General features: G+C 33.4%; 1 protein-coding gene across 1 annotated transcript in view; it reads left to right on the top strand.

Moving 5' to 3' along the window:
* The window catches only part of LOC114325430 (ras-related and estrogen-regulated growth inhibitor-like protein), an 89,990-nt gene that overhangs the window by 41,263 nt on the left and 25,417 nt on the right, over nucleotides 1-23,310 (top strand). Inside the window, exon 3 of the mRNA XM_028273503.2 lies at nucleotides 4,924-4,980. Within this exon, the coding sequence (XP_028129304.2) occupies nucleotides 4,924-4,980 (57 nt within the window). The remainder of the gene's footprint in view (nucleotides 1-4,923; nucleotides 4,981-23,310) is intronic.

The following is a 23,310-nucleotide window of genomic DNA, read 5'->3' as shown; positions in this document are numbered from 1 at the left end:
GATATTGAATGCGACAATGTGTTTGACGGTTGAAAACATTTGTCAACTTATATAAATACAGTGCAAAATCGCGGTGATCAAAAATACGTATGTGCATACACTGATTTATTATCAAAAGCAATACAAAGATAAGTCATCGTTTGACGGAGGAATGAAATACAGTTGAACCCGCTTATTAGAATAGCCTTCGTGCCAAGAAAAACTATTCCTATAACCGGGATATTCTAATAACCGATCATTGATGGCTAGTAGAAACGTTTCGGGACCGCAAATTTCTATTCGTTAAAGCGGGATATTTTTTAAACCGGTATTCTAATAAGCGGGTTCGACTGTATAAAAATAAATGGACAAAACCTGTATCATCTAGGATGTACTGATAATGGAATTCTATTGGTAGTTATTATACGGGTCTCCCAATATAGACTTCCGAACTTTGACAGTTGGAAGTTGGAAGCAACCATATTGTTTTCACTGTTTCCGTCGTATTGACTGTCATTTATTCAGACTGTTTTGCCAAATCATTATGAATGTGTATAACGCACAACAAGGGGACATCCATAAACTACGTCGTTGAGAAGAGGGAGGGGGTGGGCTTGCTTATTTCGACGAAATACGACAGGGGGTGGGGGGTATGAGTGCACATTCGACGTCGTTTAATATATTGGTATATTTAAATTTGTCTCACAATAAAACACTGAAAAACGTTTGTTTTTCTATACTTCCACAAAATTTATTACAACTATGTTATTACTACAGCTGTTTCGGCAAAGTGCCTTTCTCAAGTATCAATTATTTAAATTTGTCGCTATTGTCTCTATAAATATAATTTTTTTACTAGCTTTTACCAGCATTACAGTATCAGATATTCATATAAAAACGTATAGTTCTTGAAATGAAATTGAAAATAAAATAAAACGTTTACGAATAAATACACCTTTGTTAAAATTAAAAAGAATTCTCTTATAGATACTTTTATCGCATACATTTCGTTTTATCAGTCACAGCCTTAAAATAACATTACAAGTTTTTGTACAGGACAACAAACAATAAGACATTGTTCCTTGGGTTTAAAAAAGCGCTTCTATATACAGTCGAACCCGCTTATTGGAATAGCCTTAGTGCCAAGCAAAAATATTCTTATAACCGGGATATTCTAATAACCGATCGTTGGTGGCTAGCCGAAATAAATGTACCGAATATACGTAATGATAGTACATACTATGTTAACATGTATATGTATAATGGTTTTAGGTCTTTTTATGTCAATAATACAGTAGTGTAACTATTAGGTACTTATTTATTAAAAACCAAATTGCATTATATAATGTGGATGCATACAGGAATTAATATGAAATGTATACAATATGTAGGTGTGTAAATATTGTCTATTAAAATTCATATAAAAGAGTTACTTATTTTGTCTTGAAAAATAATAGGTAATTTGTACTTGTCTTTTTTTTTGTTGCATAAACTACTAATCAGTTGCTGCTCTAAATTATAAAAATTAGAAAAATTTCCATTTGATTGACCCTCCAGAAAACTTCTTACCTACGAGCAGTTAGGATAGCCGATTAGCTGTTTCTAAAAAAATTTTATAACAGGCAAATGGGTGGCAATTTGTAAATAAATTTGCAGACAGATGAAATTATTTTATGACCTGTGTCAGCGAAAGATTAAATTCGTACTAATAACAAAGTAATAAAGTGTATTATTTGACAAACCCTAAAAATATATTAAACAGCATTATAGGCCTTCGACGTCTTTGTCGAGAATCCATAATACCAGGCATAATTTAAATTTTTAGGAAATTGTAGGTAAAAATTTATTCGTTGACATGAAGAATATTCTATAATGCGGTACGATCTTACTAAACCGTATTCCAATAAACGGATACATTTATTAAGGAGTAAATGGAAACGTTTCGGGACGTCGAATTTTTATTCCATAGACCGGGATATTCCTATAAGCGGTACTCTAATAAGCGGGTTCGACTGTATACAGAACAACGTCTGGAAGCAAACAATATTAAATTCTTAATTCATTTATGTATTTAGGTGCTGCATACTGTGTGTGAAAAAATAGTTCTGAAATAATGAATGGAAATAAAATATTGTGTTCTATTTAGTTAGTAACTCGTATTTATACTTAGAGAAGATTTATACGCAAAATCTTGGTCCAATGCTATTTAAATGCATTCATTTTTTTTCAAATACTCAGAAAACGAATAAAAATTTTTGAAAAATTTAAACGCAGATTGAGAGATTACATTATTCTTCTTCTTCTTGTGCCACTCCTATCGGAGATTGGAAATCATCTAGGTTACCCTGACTTTGTTTACAGCTGACCTAAAAAGTTCATTAGTGGTGCAGCCAAACCACTCTCTCAAATTCCGCATCCACGACATTCTTCTACGGCCTGGATTCCGTTTTCCTTCTATTTTTCCTTGCATTATATTTTGAAGTAATGCGTATTTATGACCTCTCATCAGGTGACCCAAATACTCGAGTTTTCTTCGTTTTATCGTTAACAAAATTTCTGGGTCTCTTCCTATCCTTCGTATTACTTCAAGATTTGTGATTCTTTCAACCCAACTTATCTTCAGCATTCGACGGTAGCACCACATCTCGAAACTTTCAATATTTTTTATGTTGTTCTGTTTGAGAGTCCAGGCCTCTACACCGTATAATAGCGTGTTAAATACGTAGCCTCTTAGCATTCTTAATCGTAGAGGGATGCTTATATCTCTGTTGCAGAAGAATTTTCTCATCTTTATGAAGGTGGCCCTGGCAATTTCGATACGTCTTTTTATTTCATTTTTTTGGTCTCCAGTTTCGTTTATTATAGTTCCCAAGAATTTATAACTTGATACATTTTCAATTTGAATGCCGTTTATACTAATATGTGCTGGTTGTGTCATGATTTTACTGAAGACCATATACTTGGTTTTTTTGATATTAATGTTTATGCCATAATTGTTGCAAGCAATATTTATGTTTGTAAGTAATTGTTGTAATGCTTTTACTGTTCTTGCAACTAGTACAGTGTCGTCTGCGTATCGAATATTATTTACAACCTCTCCATTGATTACGATTCCTTCATTTGCTTGTAAAAGGGCTTCCTGACAGATGCTTTCACTATATACATTAAATAGCAGTGGTGACAAAATGCATCCCTGTCTTACTCCTCTACGTATTTTTATTGCTTTTGATATCTCGTTTTCTATTTTGATGTTAGCTTTCTGATTCCAATATAAGTTGAGAATTATTCGCAGATCTTTATTATCTGTCTTTCCTTTCAAGAATGTCTCTTAGCCTATCGTGGCGTACTCTGTCAAACGCTTTTTCAAAATCGATAAAACATGCATGTACTTCTTGATTAACGTCTAGGCATCTTTGTGTAAAAACATTCAAACCGAAGAGAGCTTCTCGAGTACCTAGTCCTTTTCTGAACCCCATCTGTGTATTACTAATATCTGACTCCAACTTTTGATAAACTCGGTTGTGGATGATTTTTAGAAATATCTTTAATAGTTGGCTCATTAAAGATATTGTTCGATGTTCTGAACATTCTTTTGCATTGGATTTATTTGGCAGTGTAACGAATGTAGACAGCAGTCACTTTTGAGGTATAATACCAGTATTGTATACTGTGTTAAATAAGTGCAATATTATACCTATTGATTCATCATTCAAGAGGTTTAATAATTCAGTAGGAACCTCATCGGGTCCATTTGCCTTTCCAGTTTTGGAATTTCTAAGTGCCATTTCTACTTCACATTTTAGGATTTCAGGTCCCGTTTTACCATTTACCTTGTCAATGTTATTTCTGTTGTCCTCAAACAATTCTCTTATGTATTCATTCCAACTATTACCTTATTACCGAGAGCCAAAAGTTTCTGAAAACATCTATAATGTTTATTTACATAAGTTACAGGGATAAAAAAAGACAATATTTAGTCTGAAGTTCAAAAATTTCATTCAAAAGAAACCTTTTGTTTATTCTAAGAGACTTTCAGCCCTCGGTAATAATGTAATCTTTCATTCTGCGTTTATATTTTTCAATTATATTTATTAGTTTTCTCAGGATTCGAAAAAAGAATGCATTTAAATAGCATTGGACCAACATTTTGCGCCTACCCCCTTAATTGTTCTTGTTATGATACATTCGCAAATAAAGTTTCAAGGTTGATTAAAAAAACAGAAATAACATTGAATTTTTTTAAATCACTGAAAGGGGGGTCGTGAACTGCAATGACGACGTCGACATGGGGCATGGGGGGGGGGTTCGTCTGTAAACGACGAATTACGACGGAGGGGGGAGGGTATTGAAAATTTCAAATTTTTTACGACGTAGTTTATGGATGCCCCCCAACACGTGCACATTTTACATTTTTTTTTATTAAAGTGAGTGTTTTGTTAGAGCAATCGTCAAATTTAAATAATCATCCTACCGAGAGAACTATGAAATTCTTCCCATTTATTTTTTATTTATTCTTTGGTCATGTTCGTGGTTCTCTATTTTCACTAGGGGTTGTTGGACTTTCTGGTTGACTACTCGGCTAAAGATGTGCTACTAACTTCTAAAAAAATCTTAGCTGCCTGTGACACATTTTGAGAGGAGATAAATACTTTAACATAAAATGTAGCAAAATGTTAGCGGAAAACTTAAATTTCTAGTCAAAAAGTTTGTGCAAATGCTTCAATATCACCAATATCCATCTGTTTAGAAAATCAGTCTCGAAAATACGCAGTTTATTGATGATTGCTAACTTTTGGAAAGGAAAGAAGACCTACAGCAAGTGAAGAAAAAAAAAGGATTTCCTATCTTCTGGTATATATCTTAACACTTCTGTTATTCCGTTGATTATAAAATGTAACTTTGAACTTTACGAGGCAATATTTTAATGAACTTTTTTCTTTGCAGCTCTTACCGTGAGGTACTTGACGAAAAGGTTCATTGGAGAATACAGGAGTAATACAGGTAATAAATTTATTTAAATAAACTTTTGTAATAAAAATTTTTGTTGCTGCAATTCCCATTGTTATTGTCATCATGACTGTCAATGTCACTGTCATTGTCACTGTCATTGTCATTATCATTGTCACTTTCATTGTCACTGTAATTGATATTGACATTGAAATTGTGATATCATCGTTAGTATTAATATTTCCCATTCAAACTGTCCTGAAGCGTTCTGTAATGTATCCATAATTTTGATCGAATAAACTGTTTACATATTTTGTAGAATCTTTATACATTTATGCTCTTTGATTTGCTTCGATAATTTTAAACATTATTTCAGCACATAAACATTCTTTCAAATAAAGTGACTTTCTTATGCCAACAAAATTAATTCGGGTGTTAAAATATGCGCATTGATACCCTATCAACATTTAAAGTTTACCTGCCGAACACTACCTGTCAAGAAATTATTTAAGATGGAAAATATTCCCAGCTGTAGTTTTCAGGTTTTAGAAAAGCTTAGATTGCAAACAGTCTAAAAATACTTAGCGTATTATGGTTCAGTCATTTAATAAAGCGGTCCGACACATGTATTGCGCATTCCCGAATTTTTGGCAAGTGTAACGGATGTTATGTTGGTATATTCTTTTGTTTCTTTTCGTAAAAATTACAAAAACCTATATAGCTTGATGGTTTGCTAATTTGTAATAAGTTTTCTTAAACTTTTTAATGCTCTATACAAGATGACATTTACTGCTATTATGTCAACTATTGAAAGTGATAAATAGCATATAAATTAGTAAATTGTGACAATAGAGATTTTTATCACTCTCATTTGTTTCGAGCTTCTGTCACATGTTGTATAATCTGTATATATGAATATTATACACAGATTATGCAACATGGGTAACCGAACCATGAGAATACTTTGCTACGCAGATGATGCAATCTTAATAGCCGAAAACGAAGATGACTTACAACGCCTACTACAAAAATTCAAAATAACCGCCGAAAAGTATAACCTGACACTATCCAAAGAGAAAACCCAATCGATGGTAATATCCAGGAACCCAATTAGATGTAAGTTAGTAGTGGACGACCATATAATCGAACAGGTAATGGATTGCAGATACTTAGGTGTGGAAATATCTAGCGACAGGCATCTGTGGCAAGAATCAAAACAGCAGGCAATGAAATCAGCGAGAATATCTGGTTTCCTGAGGGATATAATCTGGCGGAATAAATATATGAGCACCGAAAGCAAAGTCCGCATTTATAAGACATGTGTTAGACCCGTACTGACATACGCAGCTGAGACAAGGGCCGACACAACAAAGACCAAACAGATAATGAGAACAACAGAGATGAAAACCCTAAGATCCATAAGAGGTATCACACTCAGAGATAGAGTACGAAACGAAGACACATTGAGAGAGCTAGGCGTTCAGGACGTAGTGAGATGGACAAGAGCGCGACGACGCATGTGGAGGGACCACGTAGATCGGATGGACCCTGAACGTATGGCGCATTGGGCGAAAACACAGAAGCCCAACACCAAGCGACCCATAGGAAGACCCAAAAAACGATGGTACGAGAGTTGGAGCTCCGGATCGCAGCAAAGACTGTAACAGAAGAAACAGGACATAGTCCTATTACAAGAAGAAGAAGAAGAAGAAGATTATGCAACATATGGCAGAAGCTCGAAACAAACAAGAGTCGATTTAAAGCCCTATGGGACCGTTCAAGTATTACGTAACGCAGGTTGGGGGGGGTCAAAAATCAGTTAAACTCCCATAAGAGTGCGTTACATAGGGGGGGGGAGTTAAAAATCTTCAAAAATCGCGTTACGTAATACTTGAACGCTCCCTATACCATACAAAACGTGACAGATAAAACTATTAGTGAAAAATGCTTCAAAATGTTTTTAAATCTTAAGAAAATCAAAGAAGATAAACATTTTTTTTTTATTTAAAACACTTATACCACATCAACCACGCAGGGTTATTAGTGGGATTACAGAAGATAAACTTATCATATCTACATACATACATAATAGTTGCTTTGGTGCGTCTAACTTTTGATAAATGTTCTCCATTCTTTTCTGTCCTTCCCAATTTGTGTTACTTTGTCACGATTTACTCTTATTTTGTAATATCTTTGCTATGTCGCTGTTCCACTCTTTTATTGCTCTGGCCCTTCTGCTTTTTTCTCTATTTACTTAGCTTCCCATACTCTTTTCACTTGCCTGTCACTTGCCTGTTATCCGTGTTATAAAACCGAATCATGCTAATTTTTTCTAATGTTGAATGGGTTGCATGTGAGAGTTCATTTTAAATTAAGTAAAAGACAGACGTACTCTCAATCATTTATTGTAACTTCCGACGACCTTTCGGAATTTTTTTTACTTTATTGTGTCAAGCTACGGTTTCATTTTAAGTATTTTTCATATTTCTTAATTTCTGAGTCTGTATGTTCTTCTTGTCCCTGCTATCTTTCTTCCGAAATATTTCATCGCTGCTGTTGCTTGTTTTTTACTCTGGTGTCTTCTGCTCCGTATGTTAAGGTTGATCTATATATTTTTTTGTATATTATCATCTTCGTTTTTCTTGATATTTCTGTATTGTTGAGGAATCGTCCTCGATGCTTCCTCTGCTATTTATTTAGGTACTATTCCCAGATCTTTGTATACGTTTGTTTAATTTATTTGTTGTTGATTTGTCACCACTTCGATTAGATTTTCCGTGCCTTTTTTCGTTGTTATTTTCATTATTTGTCTCTTTTCTTTTTTACATAGGTTGTATTTTTTATTTCTGAGTATTGTTTAAAGGTTTTCTTACATTCTCTCACTATCTCATCTATTATTTTACAAAAAGTACTGGCCTTAAACTACCTCCTTGTCTAACTCCTTGTTTCAAATGGTTGCGATTGCATATTTTGTGTTCCATGTATCTATTTGTTGTTTTCTTTTCACTTTTGGTTGCTTCTATCAAGTATTGACATACTTGTTGCTTTTTCAGGCTCACTCATATAGTTTTCCTTTCAACTGAATCGAATGTTTTTTCCATGTCTATAAAAGTTATGTATACTTTTTTACTTTTCTTCAAGGCTTTCTCTATTACTTGGTGCATGATGAGTAGATGGTCTTTTATGTTATGTCCTTTTCTGAATCCGTTTGTACATCCTCTACTTGTTTCTATTATTATTTCGTATAGTTTTGCTGCTACACAGAGTAAGTAATGATACCTATTCCTATATAGCTCTAACAATCTGTTGCATTCCCCTTTAGCGGACTTAGGATGTATAGTAATATTTTCTTTGCTTTTCTCCTATATATTTCAATTTTTCTGGACTAACTTCGTCATTCCCAGTCTTTATCTTTTCTGTTGCCTCCTCTAGTCCTTCCTACTGTGTAGCTTCAGAAATCTCAAACTTTATTAAATAAATATAGTAAATTCACTAAAATTAACATCCAGATGAAAATGATTAGTGCTTCACATGAATATTTACTTTTTTTAAATATGATTAATGTGTTATTCGTTTATTTTGTGCACATTTCTTTCCCAGATTTTTCAAAAAACATGAACGAATCCAAAAATATGATTTTTCGCATTTTTTTCAAATTACTTACAAATTTTTTCCAAGTTTAAAATAAATTCGTAGAGTTGGCTAGTGAGATGCGGCTCCCGGCCAACTATCTGTATTTATTTTAGTTCTGTAATAGAGAACCATTTTGTAAATATGCGATATATTTTATTCCGAGACGTACCCAACTACGATTTTAAATAAATAATGAATTATGTTAATCCCCTACTGGACGTTAATGGGTTTGGATTGGAGCCGTTTGGTGTTCCAGACAAAATACGTGTGATTTATTGGAAGTTGTGATTATTTATATTACTGATCAGATTTTCTTCGTTTTAAAGTATTCCTAAGGATTAAACCAGTATATTAATTTATAAAATATGCCCTATCTAATTATGCTTTATAAATACAACCGTATAAGTAAAAATGATTATTTTTCGGCCAGGAATTTATCTTGTTTATTTTATTTAAAACGACTCATACAAAATTCCATGTAATTCCCACAGGAAACAATTGAAATTTTAAACTATTTTTTGCCCCCTTATTTGTGTCCACCTAGTGCAGTGGTCGGCAAAGTGCGGCTCCGGAGCCGCATGTGGCTCTAAGGCTCCTTAGGTGCAGCTCAGGCACAAATATCCACGGAAAGTGCAATAATATGTTCCGTTAAAAAAAATTGTAAGAAAAACATTGCATCTTTTTAAATTAGCTTTTGTCAAACTTACAAACTTTAGCATTTGTCGAAAATTCTCTTAATGCTACAACTGAGTTGAAATTTTCTCCTTTTGAAATTGGCATTAATAGCTTTGAAATACAATTTCTGGATTTAAAAAAACAAGGAGGTATGGCGCTCTAAACGCGAACGTCTTTGTGTTGAATTGTAAATAGTGGAGAAGAAAAAATACAACACAAGAAGTTGTCTGCTTTGAATGACGTGGAGAAGGAATATATGATCATTTTCAACGCTTGAAGTAATATTACTGATTCTTATGATCAGCTAAAAAAGCTCACGTTTGCTGTTCTTTCCCTTTTCGGTTCTAAATATCAACATTTAAAACAAAATTGGATTTTGCGCCAAAAATTTTGTAAACAATACAGTGTTGTAGTAAATAAAACCCTACAAAACGAAAGAAAATAGAAGTTTCTAGGATGATTAGAAACGAAGATATCGCCAAAAAACGAAAAAACACATTTTAATTTTTAATTTTTTGGGGGTTTATGGATGGGGCTAAGGGTTTAAACATATTTTTGGTCGAATACTTTTTGATGTACCTACATCTTTTTTTCTTTTATTTTTGGAATATCGCTGGGAGCATTTTTCACTATCTTAACCGACTGAGTAGACCCTTTAGTTTTATTTAGCATAATAAAAGTTTTCTGAACAAGCAGATTTGGCTCCCAATTTTTTTTAAATTGTTGTAATGTTCATATTTGGCTCTTTGGATTAAAAGTTTGCCGACCACTGACGTAGTGGACAACACGTGCATCAAACTTTAAAGAATCAGCTTCATTTATTGTCTTTCAGTTCTACATCTACACTCACCGGCACAAAATTCCGCCACTAAAAATTTTTGATTAAGGTGATACAGTAGCGATCAACAGGTAGCCAAAACGCGTTCCAAGATTGCGGCTGTAATTTTGAATATTTTTTTGAGATATTTGGCACACGTATTCGTAATATAATAAAGAATGGCGGTACAGAGCCCAATTTGAAAAATATATTAATATGTGGAAATTACTCTGTAATTAAATACAATATTAAAAAAACGAGCCTGTACCGCCATTAAGAAGAACAAAAAAATACACTTTCTTCAAATAAACTTTTTTATCCGATGCCTAGATTTTGTGTCATTTTGGAATTACTAGTGAAATAAAAAATTTTAGTAGTTCCAAAATGACACAAAATCTAGGCATCGGATAAAAAAGTTTATTTGAAGAAAGTGTATATTTTTGTTCTTGTTAATGGCGGTACAGGATCGTTTTTTTAATATTGTATTTAATTACAGAGTAATTTCCACATATTAATATATTTTTCAAATTGGGCTCTGTACCGCCATTCTTTATTATATTACGAATAAGTGTGCCAAATATCTCGAAAAAATATTCAAAATTACAGCCGCAATCTTGGAACGCGTTTTCGCTACCTGTTGATCGCTACTGTTTCCTTTTAAGTTTGCAAAACTATGTGACGTCACGGGCCGTTTGAACTATTTTATACCGCAGAAGACTTTAAATATGTATTTCTAAGCTATTACGAGTTTTTGAAGCGTGAAATTTTGGAAATCTCATTTTTAAACAAAACTGAACATTATTATCTAATAAAAAAAATGTGCAAGTTCCCTATTAGGGAACTTGCACATGTCTAATGAAACATCACATACCAATAAAGTTAGATCATTAGGCGTATATAATATAGCTGTACAATTTTTACGAAAATTAATTTCAAAATTTTATTATTATGAATAAAAATATTTGGTTATTCGCCAATGATGAAACAGCTCGAAAACAAGCGTGAAAACAAAACAAACGACTAATTTGAATCATGAATTCAAAATTATATATTACAGTCAGGCTCATTTTGAACATAGGAATCCAGGAAGATAGTACCCGAATATCTAAAATCTGAAATAGCCGCAATGCTAAAAATCACTTTGAAGGTTGCCATACTTTAGGCGTGTTTCACGCAGATTACTCATTTGACAGATCACTCGAATAGTTCACTGGCTTAATGTGTCCTTTGGCAGCTTTTGTTTTACATATCAGGAAGTTTTCGCAGACTACTTATTATTTATACATTATGGTTGATAAGTAACACATGCAAAAAAAATAAATTATTTTATTTGTAAATGATACAAAGAACGGTTTGACGAACCGTGTCAGGCGATAGCAAAGGAAAAGAAAAAGATCAGACAACAATTATTGAAAGATACTCTTATATTTTCTTCTTCTTCGGCCTGTTGGCATTCACTCCTGGACACAGACCTCCCCATGAGTTCTCCATTCTTCTCTGCTTTAGACTGTTTGATGCCAATTTCTCCCCCTTTTTGCTTTGATGTCTTCTAGCCATCGTTTTCGTGGTCTTCCTCTACTACGACTGTGCTCGCGTGGTCTCAAATGTACAATGTTTTTCGTCCACTTTTCGTTGTTTTGCCATGCCACGTGTCCTACCCAGTTCCAGTAGGATGTCATTTGCGCAATTCTTCCAATTACACCTTCCACCTTCATCCTGCTTCGTCATTATTCACAGTAATCTCTCTCTCCTGTCGTTTCTCCATTACTGAGGATCGTGATTATTTCCAATATTCCTAACAATGTTTCTCCATTGGTCTCTATCTTCAGCTGCTCTAAGAGATTCGCAGAATGAGTTTCCAGCTGAATGCTTTATTTGGTCAGACCATCTAGTTGGTGATCGTCCTCTTGATCTTCTCCCCGGAATTATTCACAGATAAGAGAGAGTGTAAAAAAGAAGAATATAGAATAATTCGAAGGCAACTGGAAACTCTGTTTACAAAGAAAAAGAGACCATAATGAATTGAAATTAAAAAGATAGAAGATAAGTTCAAAAACAAAGAGGTGAGGTCGTTTCAATCAAGAAGTTAAGAAGATGGGATAAGGTTACCAAAGTCACTGTAGTTATACGAATGGCAATGACGGAAATTTAATTAGTGATCCGGTAAAAATAATGAGGGAGTGGAAACAACATTTCGAAGAGTTATTAAATGGTTAGCTGGAGCGCGAAGAAATAGACAACTGGGCAGTTGGAGAAGATGAGATAGTGGAAAGACGTAGATGACTCTATGACTATCTTCACCCTATCTATTCACATTATAACTAAATTTAATAGTCTCACTACTCTTTCTGGGTCCCGTTCATGTCACATTTCCATTATAATCTCATAAACCTCTAATACTCAACCCTCTCTCCTATGGTTAACTATATCATATGCCGGTCTGTTTTGTCAAACCCTTAGAGTTCTGATTGGGTAGCCTGCAGGGACCTTGGGAAATAGTCGCATGAAGCTGAGCTTCTCTTATACATCCCTCCCAGATTATGAGACATTTCTACATCTCCGTGTCCCCCATTGTGATCTTTTATGGTACTTCCACATACTATAACAACTTCCAATCATTCGAATAAAATCGATAACTTGATATCAACATAAAATTGCTTTTCTAAGCCCTAGATGTTCACATAAGAGGGCTTGATAACGTTTATTGAGTTTTCGTTCCAACGTGTAATGTGGTTTGCCTATCTCTTTCATTACAAATATTCTAACTTTTACTTTTTCAAGTTCATTTTCATTTTAACAGATTATTTACCATAGTGGGAGCGACTGTTTTTATTGTTAATAATTTAACAAAGTTTACAATAAATATCAAAAAACCAACAGTGAAATTTTAACTTCCTGTGGAACTGTCATTTCTGTCATGTCACCATTCAGAATTTCCGCTATCAAAGCCATAAAGGTATATATTAACATGAGTAAGCCTACCTTCCGCGCTTCCTGACGACAAAATCTCATGGACTGGTTTGCGGCATCTCTTTCTAACACATTGTATCGACAAAGTAAGATTACATTAAGTGTGAGTATAGGCACGGAAGGGGAGGACTACTGTCGCAGCTTTACTATGCGTAAGAGTGAAACAGCACTAAATCCAAATAAAAAAGATGGTGTCATCACTTCGCTCTGAATAACACTCTCTCTATGATAATAGGGCTTTTCATTCACAGTCATTTGTTTCGAGCTTCTGTCATGTGTCACATAATATTAATATATCTACGTCATACGTCTTTGGTTTCTATCATTGGTATTTACCAATAAGGTACAACGTAGATATATTAATATTATGTGACACATGACAGAAGCTCGAAACAAATGACTGTGAATGAAAAGCCCTATATATATAACTCTATGATCAAAGCCACTTGCTTCCACACAGCCATGATATGAACAAGTCAAATTTAGCTCAATGGTACCTCGAGCGTGAAACATTGGATAGTTTAAACATCTATGTGTAAATTCACATCATTTTTATATGTTCCTCTGACAGATTTATTTTAAAGGGTTTTTACCCAAATATTTTTTACTTTGGTAGTTAGAATGTTCGATTCAAGTGAGTATAACCTATAACTTTTTAAAATCGTAGTCAAATTTTACATACTTTACATCATTTTATCAGGTTATACCATGGACGTATAAACACAGATGGACTCAGCAATACCATACCTTGAATACACACTGTTTTGAAGCTTCGGTACTCCTGGGCGAGAGGGTAAAGGGGAGTAAAACGGGTATCGATAGAATGTGACGCTTCCTCAATGAGCATAAGCGTGCTTGAATTATTACTCGTGGGGATAATAATTCAGGCGTTAATAATAATTGGAAGTAGTAATAATTTATAAAAACACGTTCAAAGAATTTAATTAAAAAAAACAGAGTATAAATATTAACAATCACGTTTTTATAGAAAAAATAAAAACAATTTTATTTGTTATTAAAATTAATATAATGTCAATATAGTTAAGCTCAAGTTAATTTTTTAATACGTATCAAATAATACTATGATAAAACAAATCAATTAAAAAACATACATTGGTCAAATTAAAGTACCTACCTACATTTATTGTAGTCCAGTCGGGTTAGACGAATAACAAGCCTAACCTTGCATTAGGAACTGCCTCAAATTTTATTTTTCTAATCTTTAGGGGGGTCAACAGTAGTGTAAATTTTAAATCTCGACTAAATTCCGCCGTTGCGTTAGCCGCCATCTTGATTTTAAACGAGAACCGTTTTGGCTCAATATCTCCGTCATTTTCAAATTTTCGATAAAAAGTATGAGAACCAAAATTGTTAAAAATGTGATTTTCTATCATTTCTATTATCTCGAATTATCTCGTTTATTATTAGTTTTACGACAAAAATGTACCTATACAAAAATGGAGAGAATTAAATTCTAAACAATTTTGATTTCTTTCATTTTTTTTGCTAAAATTAACATTTAAGGTAGTACGTATGCGGTAATCTCGCGAGCGTAAGACCTGATTGATTTAAAAGCAATTGTTTTTGTTCAATATCTACGCCATTTTCAACTAAAATTTTCCAAATATGATTTCCTACAATTTCTCTTTAACATTTTTTTATGCGGTTGATATTTTCCGAGTTAAGTGGGAAAATAGTAAAAAGTGGTGGGGGGAGCATAATTACTGAATTGAATCTTGCTTCCGAGATGCACCAAATTTTATAATTCTCTCCTTTAGGGGAGATTAATATTAGTGTAAATTTAAAATCTCGACTGAATTCCGCGGTTGCATTAGCCGCCATATTGATTTTAAAGGAGAACCGTTGTTGCTGAGTATCTCCGCCATTTTCAACTTTGCGACAAAAAGGTAGGAACTAAAATTGTTGGAAAATGCAATTTCCTACAATTTCTTTTTCACAATTTTTTTATGCGATCAATATTTTCCGAGTTAAAGGGAAAAATAGTGGAAGCGGAGGGGAAGTATAATTATTGAATTGTCTCATTTATTATGAACTTTACGACATCACTGTATATAAACAAAAATAAAGAGAATTATATTTTATAAAGTTTTTGAAATTCCCAATGAAACACCAACCAAAGTAAGTACATAAGAGACATACATAATAACAATAACTTATATGCATTAATGTCACTTAATTTTATTAACTAGCCGGTTTTATGGGTTGAAGTTGCCTGTCGATATTTTAAGTTTCATGTCAGCTAATATACAGTAGAACCCCGCAAATCCGAACTAATTGGGGGGACAGCCTGTTCGGATTCCGAAAAGTTCGGATTATCCGAAAGTTAGCCTTAACTAGTAGTTCAAAGCGTTCATTGTGATTTTGAGTAGCCAAACGTTCTCGCAAGAGTGTGGACAATATTTTTGGACTCAAGTTGACTACGAGAGAACCAAAGTAAGTTTGTGTTTAAAACACTTTATAAACCTATATATTAAAGTATAATATTTATTTTTAAGAAATTTTAAATGTCAAAGTCCTAGTAATCCTACATTGTCCAATATTCTGGCTTTACTCTGTATAATAAACATGTTTTTAAGTTTTTGTCTTGAATTTTTAAATTTTTTCACTTTCCGTTGGTTCGGATTTGCCGAAAGTTCGGATTCGCGGGGTTCGGATTTACGGGGTTCTACTGTATTTTTATATTTCAACATTTTTTTTTAAATTTTGGGCTCTGTTGGGGGAATTTCCTCATTTCCCCCCACGTAGACCCGCCACTGGTTCTCTCGAAAAGTTGTAGTAAATCGTAATTGCAACAATTTCAGCCCTTACACTTTTTGTCGAAATGTTGAAAATGGCGGAGATATTGAACAAAAACAATTGCTATAAAATCAATCAGGTCTTACGCTCGCACCTTTACCGGATACGTACTACCTTAAATATTGATTTTATCAAAAAAATAAAAAAAATTAAAATCGTACAAAATATAATTCTCCTCATTTTTGTATAGGTACTTATTTGTTGTAAAACGATAATAAACGAGATAATCCAATAATTCATTAATTATGCTCAAACTGTCACTATTTTCCCCCCATAACTCGGAAAATATCGACCGCACGAAAAAAATTATAATAAACGAAATTATAGAAAATCGCATTTTCGACAATTTCAGTTTCTACACTTTTTGTCGAAAAGTTGAAAATGGCGGAGATATTGAGCAAAAGCGGTTCTCGTTTAAAATCAAGATGGCGGCGAACGCAACGGCGGAATTTAGTCGAGATTTTAAATTTACACTACTATTGACACCCACTAACAATTAGAGAAATAAAATTTGGGGCAGCTCGTAATGCAAGGTCAAATGCTATCCGGACTGGGCTATTTGATAATGTATTAAAACATACTTTTCAAATTTTTCACCAAATAAGTATCATATAGACCTTTCAGACTCTCTTTACAGACAACAAATCCTAGAAATCCAGTTTTTCTTCTGGTTTCTAAAATATTAACTAACCTATAGGATAGATTGATTATATATTCTTTAAGAACATCTAAATAACTGAAAAACTGTTCTTTTGTTTTAGGGGATAATGGTTTTTTGTATAAATATTTAGGAAATATTTTGAAATCTTTATGTTTTCTCCTAAATTTGCTACCCAAATAGTTCGATCGTCAATATTATTTGGAAACCTACATAGAAAAATAAATAATTTTTTATTCATTTCACTAATTGATTTGAATGCATGAGAAATATCAAATTAAAAAGCTACTAAACAGATCTTTTTAAATCAGATGATGTCTACTTACAATTTAAAAATATATAATTTAATGAACTAATATCTTGTTCAATACATTAATATGAAGGACCCAATGGTACGCCAATGAAAGACATATTTCAAAATGTAAACAGACTTCCTCATCCTTCTATAAAGTAAATAAACAGTACTTACAAATGAAATGAAAGATCCGGATATAAATGTTAAGTTTTTTTTTGCAAATGCAACACTGTAGCACCATTATTATGTATGTTTATTTCACTTTTCACAAAATATCACTCAGAATATAGCCAAAATAGCGAAAAACAACTTTTCCTCAATTACCTTAAAAAGTAAACAAACATGGAATATTTGACATGGACGTTTGTAGACAGAAATGCAAACACCGTTGCCATTTATTTATAGTTTCAATGCTTCTACATATACAATAATTGGTTGATATCTATTATTCAATGATATGAACACTTGATATTTTAATTACCATTCAATATGTAAATTAATATAACTGAACAATTATTATTTTAGTTTGATAGCATCTGTAGACACGACATAAAAGAGTAACATTTTCAGCGATACGCGAATAAGAAATTTTAATAAAAATACGTGACAACATGTGAAGGTACTTAGATTGTGACCTATTCAAATAATTTTGGCTTCACAATTTTATGTAAATAGCTGAGTCCATCTGTGTTTATAGGTCCATGGGTTATACACATTTTAGGAAAACACTGATGATGATCGGTCAACCGATTGAAAACTAGTTCTGTTTGTTTTATGATGTAGCCCTGTATAGGGATTTTAACAAATATACCTTTTATAAAGGATTTCATGGTTTTTTTTAATCTTATGATTGTTTTATAAAAATGCCCGGTTTATTGTGCGTATAAATAAATAATTTGTAAATGATACATAATGAAAGAACTTTTCATTGGATATCTTGGTTGTTGGATATCTTCATTGCTATACTCTATCTTCTTCTTCATGTACCTTCTCCGTTGCGGACGTTGGCTATCATCATAGCAATTTTAATTTTGTTTGCGGCGTTTCTGAATAACTCGATCGATGTTAGTTCAAACCATTGGTGTAAGTTTTGAAGCCATGATTATCTTCTTCTTCCGGACCCGTGTTTGCTCTCTATTTTACCCTGTATCATCAGTTGCAGGATGCGATAATTATCATGCCTCATAATATGACCGAGGTATTCAAGATTCCGTTTCTTAATTGTGACATTATTGCTCTATAAAAGAGAGCAACTTTCGAGAACTATATACAAATAAAAGAATTCAGGAATTCGCTCGTCCCAATTTCGTTTCAGTTTGTTTCTTTTAGCGCCGAACCGAAATTCTAAATGATTGTTACGAAATTCTAACTCCCAAACGGAAGCGAGTAAAAATAATGAGGCTCTTAAATTTCGTGTTCTGAAACATTTCAAAAATTATGTATAGGAGATAAATAAAGTGGCGCTGCGCCACGGTGTCGTTCGCTAGAAAACCTATTTATAAAACTATGGTATAAAAGGACGAGTTTTAGGTGTTACGAATGCAGAGAGCTAAAACAGGATGAACAGCCAACTGTCTGCAATCCACGCATACTTGGAATTCTTTGTGAGGGGTTTTTCAATTAACGGCAACCATGTCTATTTGTTGTATTATGATGATTTTTATATTATCCGCTGGCAGGATTAACATGGAGGGATATGACATGTCGACAGTCCTTATTCTTCACTATATTTTCTTACCTTAGTAATGAAATCCACCTCTTCTTGTCAACCAGATCCTTTGGGTACTTAAAGAATCTACATATCCCTCTTTCACTATAGTGTTCACAATCCGGGGCAAAACACATTACCATTTTTATTATACAAAATACAATGGTTCCCAAAAAGTTCCTAAACTTTGCTTAATGAGTATCACTAAAAAACTACATTCCATAGAAATTTAAAACCGAATTATGGTGATATTATCTTAAACACGTTATACTTAGTCAGAAAAAGCAGCAGAGGAAGCAAAATTTCAATTTTCAACCTTTGTTTACAAATATCAATATGACAGTCGTGGCGTCACACTTCGGCTGTTAGCCTTTAAATCTCTTCGTATTTTTTCTATATTTAAACCGTGGCTAATCGAGGAAAAAACGAACATGGCAGATGAACAACAAGGCTTCCGGAAGAACCGCAGCACAATAGATGCAAGTTTTATTATCAGGCAAATAGTAGAAAAGTCTATTTAATATGGAAAACCAGCATACATGTGCTTTGTAGATTTAAAAAGTGCTTTTGACAGGGTGAGACGAAATGATATCTTAAATTTATTACAAGCTGAACAAATAGACCACCAGATAATACGGCTAATTAATGAAATTAACAAGAACAACAACACCAAAGTTATAATGTCAACAGGAAAAACAGAACGCATAGAACTAAAAGGAGGAATCCGCCAAGGAGACTCGCTCAGCCCATTGTTATTCAATATGGTGATGAATCAAATAATTCACGAAGTAAGAAAACGACATGGATACCACATGGGAGCGGATAAAATCACGATACTATGCTATGCCGATGATTCAGTACTAATTGCTGATAACGAGGATGACCTACAAATGCAGCTCTATACTTTCAATATCACAGCAAATAAACTTAATATGAGAATATCAGTAGAAAAAACTAAATGTATAGTGATAAGTAAAGAGCCGCGTAGATGCAAGTTAGAAATAGACTGCAAAATTGTAGAACAAGTAATGAAATTCACTTACTTAGTTAGGAGTAGAGATCACTAGTGACAGGAATATAAGAACAGAGACCACAACACAAGCAACAAAAGCGGCAAGAGTAAGTGGTTGCCTCCGAGAAACCATTATGGAGAAACAAATATCTGACCACGGAAAGCAAAATAAAAGTATACAAGACTACAAGACAACAGTAAGACCTATCCTAACATATGCAGCGGAGACAAGGACCGATACAAGAAAGACGAAACAACAAATCAACAATATCGAAATGAAAGTATTAAGATCAATAGCGGGCATATCATTAAGAGACAGACAAAGCAACTGAAGTATACGAGAACGATGCAAAATTCAAAATATTAACAGGTGGATAAAAACAAGAAAGAAAAACTGGAACGAACATGTAAATCGAATGGAACCAGATAGATTAGCGAACATCTGTAAAAACAACAAGCCGTATAGCAGAAGACCCGTTGGAAGGCCGCCGAAAAGGTGGAAAGACAATGTACAGTCAACAACAACTGAAACAGAATAAGAGGCAGACAAACAGAAGTAATAGTCGTGCGAAGAAGAAGAAGAAGAAGAAGAAGAAGAGCTCAGTATGTAGCCTATTGTCTATAGTCTATAGTATTGATCACCATAAAACAGTGTTTTGAGAATGCTTCTTTTTCATCTACTTTATTATTAGGAAATTCTGATTGTTTCTGTTTTCTTGGATTATACCTTAGAGTTGTATTGTCACTCCACCTTTTCTGTGATTGGCCCACAACTCTTCTACCTGACAGCGATTTGTCTCTTGCTATCTTGACTACTCTATCGTCTGTCATTCTGCCTATATTCTTTCCAATAAATATATTCTGCAATTCCTTGGATAGATTTAAAAACCATTTGTTGAACATACAAATATAACTAGATGTTAGTGATATAATTTCTATTAGCAATTTTTAAGCTTAAACTTTTTTTGTTTTTTATATCCTAATGTTCTTTTTTTTTCTTTTAACTTAATAGCTTCATTGTTATCCAATACATATTGTAATATTTGTTCTTTGTGTTGACACTGTTTATGTTTTTGCTTTTGTCTTTGTAATATTTTTTTTGTAATAATCGTTCTGAATTGGGCTTGCCCGTAAATAAATAAATAAATAAATAAATAGATTATATCTAATGGATATTTCCATTCTTTCTTCCTATTCAGTATCTAGTCGTCTATTTTCTCCATTGCATGTTGTTCTGATTTCGTCAATTCTTTTTCGATCCCTCAGTGTGTTTACGTGATACTTCTTGGTATTGGCATTTTTGTCATCTCTGTCCTCCTTTTTGTTTTGAATGTACCTACTATATCTCATTTCAGCCGTGTATGTCATTATTCGCCTTATGGCCGTTCTTAGCTTCCATCCTAATGTGTTTATTCCTCCATAATGCATTGTTTAGACATCTTCCTTCCTTATTGGCTTTCTGTATTTATTCTTTTACCTCTTCTTCTACACCATAACTGGATAGTGTAATGTCTACATAGTTGATTTCCATAATATGTTCAATGCTGATTCAGTAAATTTCTATTTTATATCTAGTCGGTCCTTTGCTGATGACTACGGTTTTTGTTTTCTGGGCTAAAATGACCTTGATTACAGACTCATTGTATCTTCAGATTTTCCCCTTTCTCTGAGTATTCTTATTAATCTTCTGTTTCTTTTTTCGGAGATTTGTTATGTGTTCTATACTTTCTCTTCCTTCCGATTTCTAACATTATTGGTCTCTTTTAAGAAGAAATACCAATCATAGAGTCACACTTATCGAAATAATATTAGGACTACCTTTTATGTTCAAATTTCTTGAAGCCTATCAAATATTCTGTAGTATCACACATATAAAATAAAAAATCAACATACATTTGCATAAAATAAACAAATAGTCTCAACATTCAAGCGAAAAATATTTCTAAATATTTTACATGCCCAGGTATTTGGCACCTCTGCAATTTTTAATGACACTCATCCAAAAAAACTGTGCAAAACAAATTATTATACTTAATGGACCCCCTTAATCATACTAAACACTCAAACACTACTCGGTTACTCAGCTTTATTGAAACAGACATTTTAAAAACGATCCTTTCTGCCAAAAAACTCGATCTCTTGAGTGGCTCGTCCAAATATTTGGGTGATTCACATAGTCGATCCATCACATATTCGGGATATTGTACATGCAGTCAATGATAAACAAAACTTGTACGAAACATATACACAGCCACCTAGATTTAAGCACCTATGACTCTTAAAATAAATCGAGAGGTATATTTTATTGAGTTGTCTTAAATGCAGGATAATTTGTTTAATAAATGACTTGGTTCTAAAAATATTGCGACCCAGTTCACGCAAAACACTACTTCTTTCTTTTGAACGCATGTTTCGCATTTTTGAAGTATTTATTTCAAGGATTATGGAATTTGTAAAAATATAATAAAAGACGGAATGCCAGAGGTGGTTAGAGACTAGTTAAAGATACGTTAGAATATGAAAAGACAAATAAAGCATAAAAAGAATGAAAATTAAAAAATAAAGATAAGACAAACCAATCGGAAAGCATGTATAGAAACATTGATGTTAATTCTGCATTTGCGCAGTAAAGTGGTTAGTTTACAATAGTTATTTTTCTTCTGAAGAAGCTGATGAATCGGTGAAACTTGTCACATTGGGTATATTCTGAATAAATTTAAAACAATTTTTTGTTTTTATATACATATATGTATTTCTCATAAAAACAAAATTGCAGAATATACCACAAAGATAAGAGTTGAAAGAGATGTTGAAAAAGTTATGTATGCCAAAAAATAATAGCAAAAAAATGCAGAAATACATATATGATCCAAATTGATGGTCAATAAGAACTAGAGCATGATTTTTATGGTTTACAAAAAAAAATATGACGTTTTATACGGGGTCAAAGAGTGGAGGTGATTGGTAGATTGGTCTCCATTGTTATATTCCAACTATTGTCCGCTTGTCTGGCGTTATGACCTGCAAAGCTCCATTTTAGGCCGGCTATATGTTGTCCTGCGTCTTTGACTTTTGTTTTATTTCCTAATTACCCCATTATATGCCACATATACGCATGTTGAGCTCTGATGCAATTAAGTGTGCACGTGGTAGGTCAAATCCAAAAGGTGTCTCTGTGATGCACCGTATAATTCTATTTGGTTGAGCTTCCGACCATTCATGGATCCATTTGGTGATTGTGTTGAACCCGGTGGTATAGGAGATTCTACGGTTGGTATGGGAGACTTTCTGGAGCACAGTTGACTTTTGATTGCATCTTCTATATAGTTATGAGGTCGTGTTTTAAGGATCATTTTATATTCTTTGGTTAGCAGACTAAGTCGGCGAAGGTATGGTCGTGGAATGTTGCTCAGCACTGTTAGCCAATGGGTTGGTGTGGATTTGATTACCACAGTGATCATTTTCATGGTTTATTTGGCTGAACATCAATCTGTTGAATGTTAGCACTGTTAATCCATATTTGTGCGCAATATTCAGCTACAGAATAAACAAGAGCTAAGCATGAGTGTGGATGCCGATGCCTCCGTGATGTACCTCAGAGCTTCTGAATGATGTTATTTCTGGTTTTTAGAAACAGGAGAACGCTCTTAGAAACAACGTTTGAAGCGTCTCTTAAAGACGTAATTTACTTACTTTCAATGCAAGAAAGAGGATGCACCTTGAATATTTTGAAGGCCTCCCAAAAAGTTTTTTCATTAGCTACAAATTTTCAGTAGTAATTGCACAAGAGCTCTGAAAT

This window comes from Diabrotica virgifera, chromosome 4 (assembly GCF_917563875.1).
Source record: "Diabrotica virgifera virgifera chromosome 4, PGI_DIABVI_V3a".
Taxonomy (NCBI): Eukaryota; Metazoa; Arthropoda; class Insecta; order Coleoptera; family Chrysomelidae; genus Diabrotica; species Diabrotica virgifera.
Note: the sequence above shows the minus strand (reverse complement) of the source record. Positions and strands in the feature narration are given on the sequence as shown.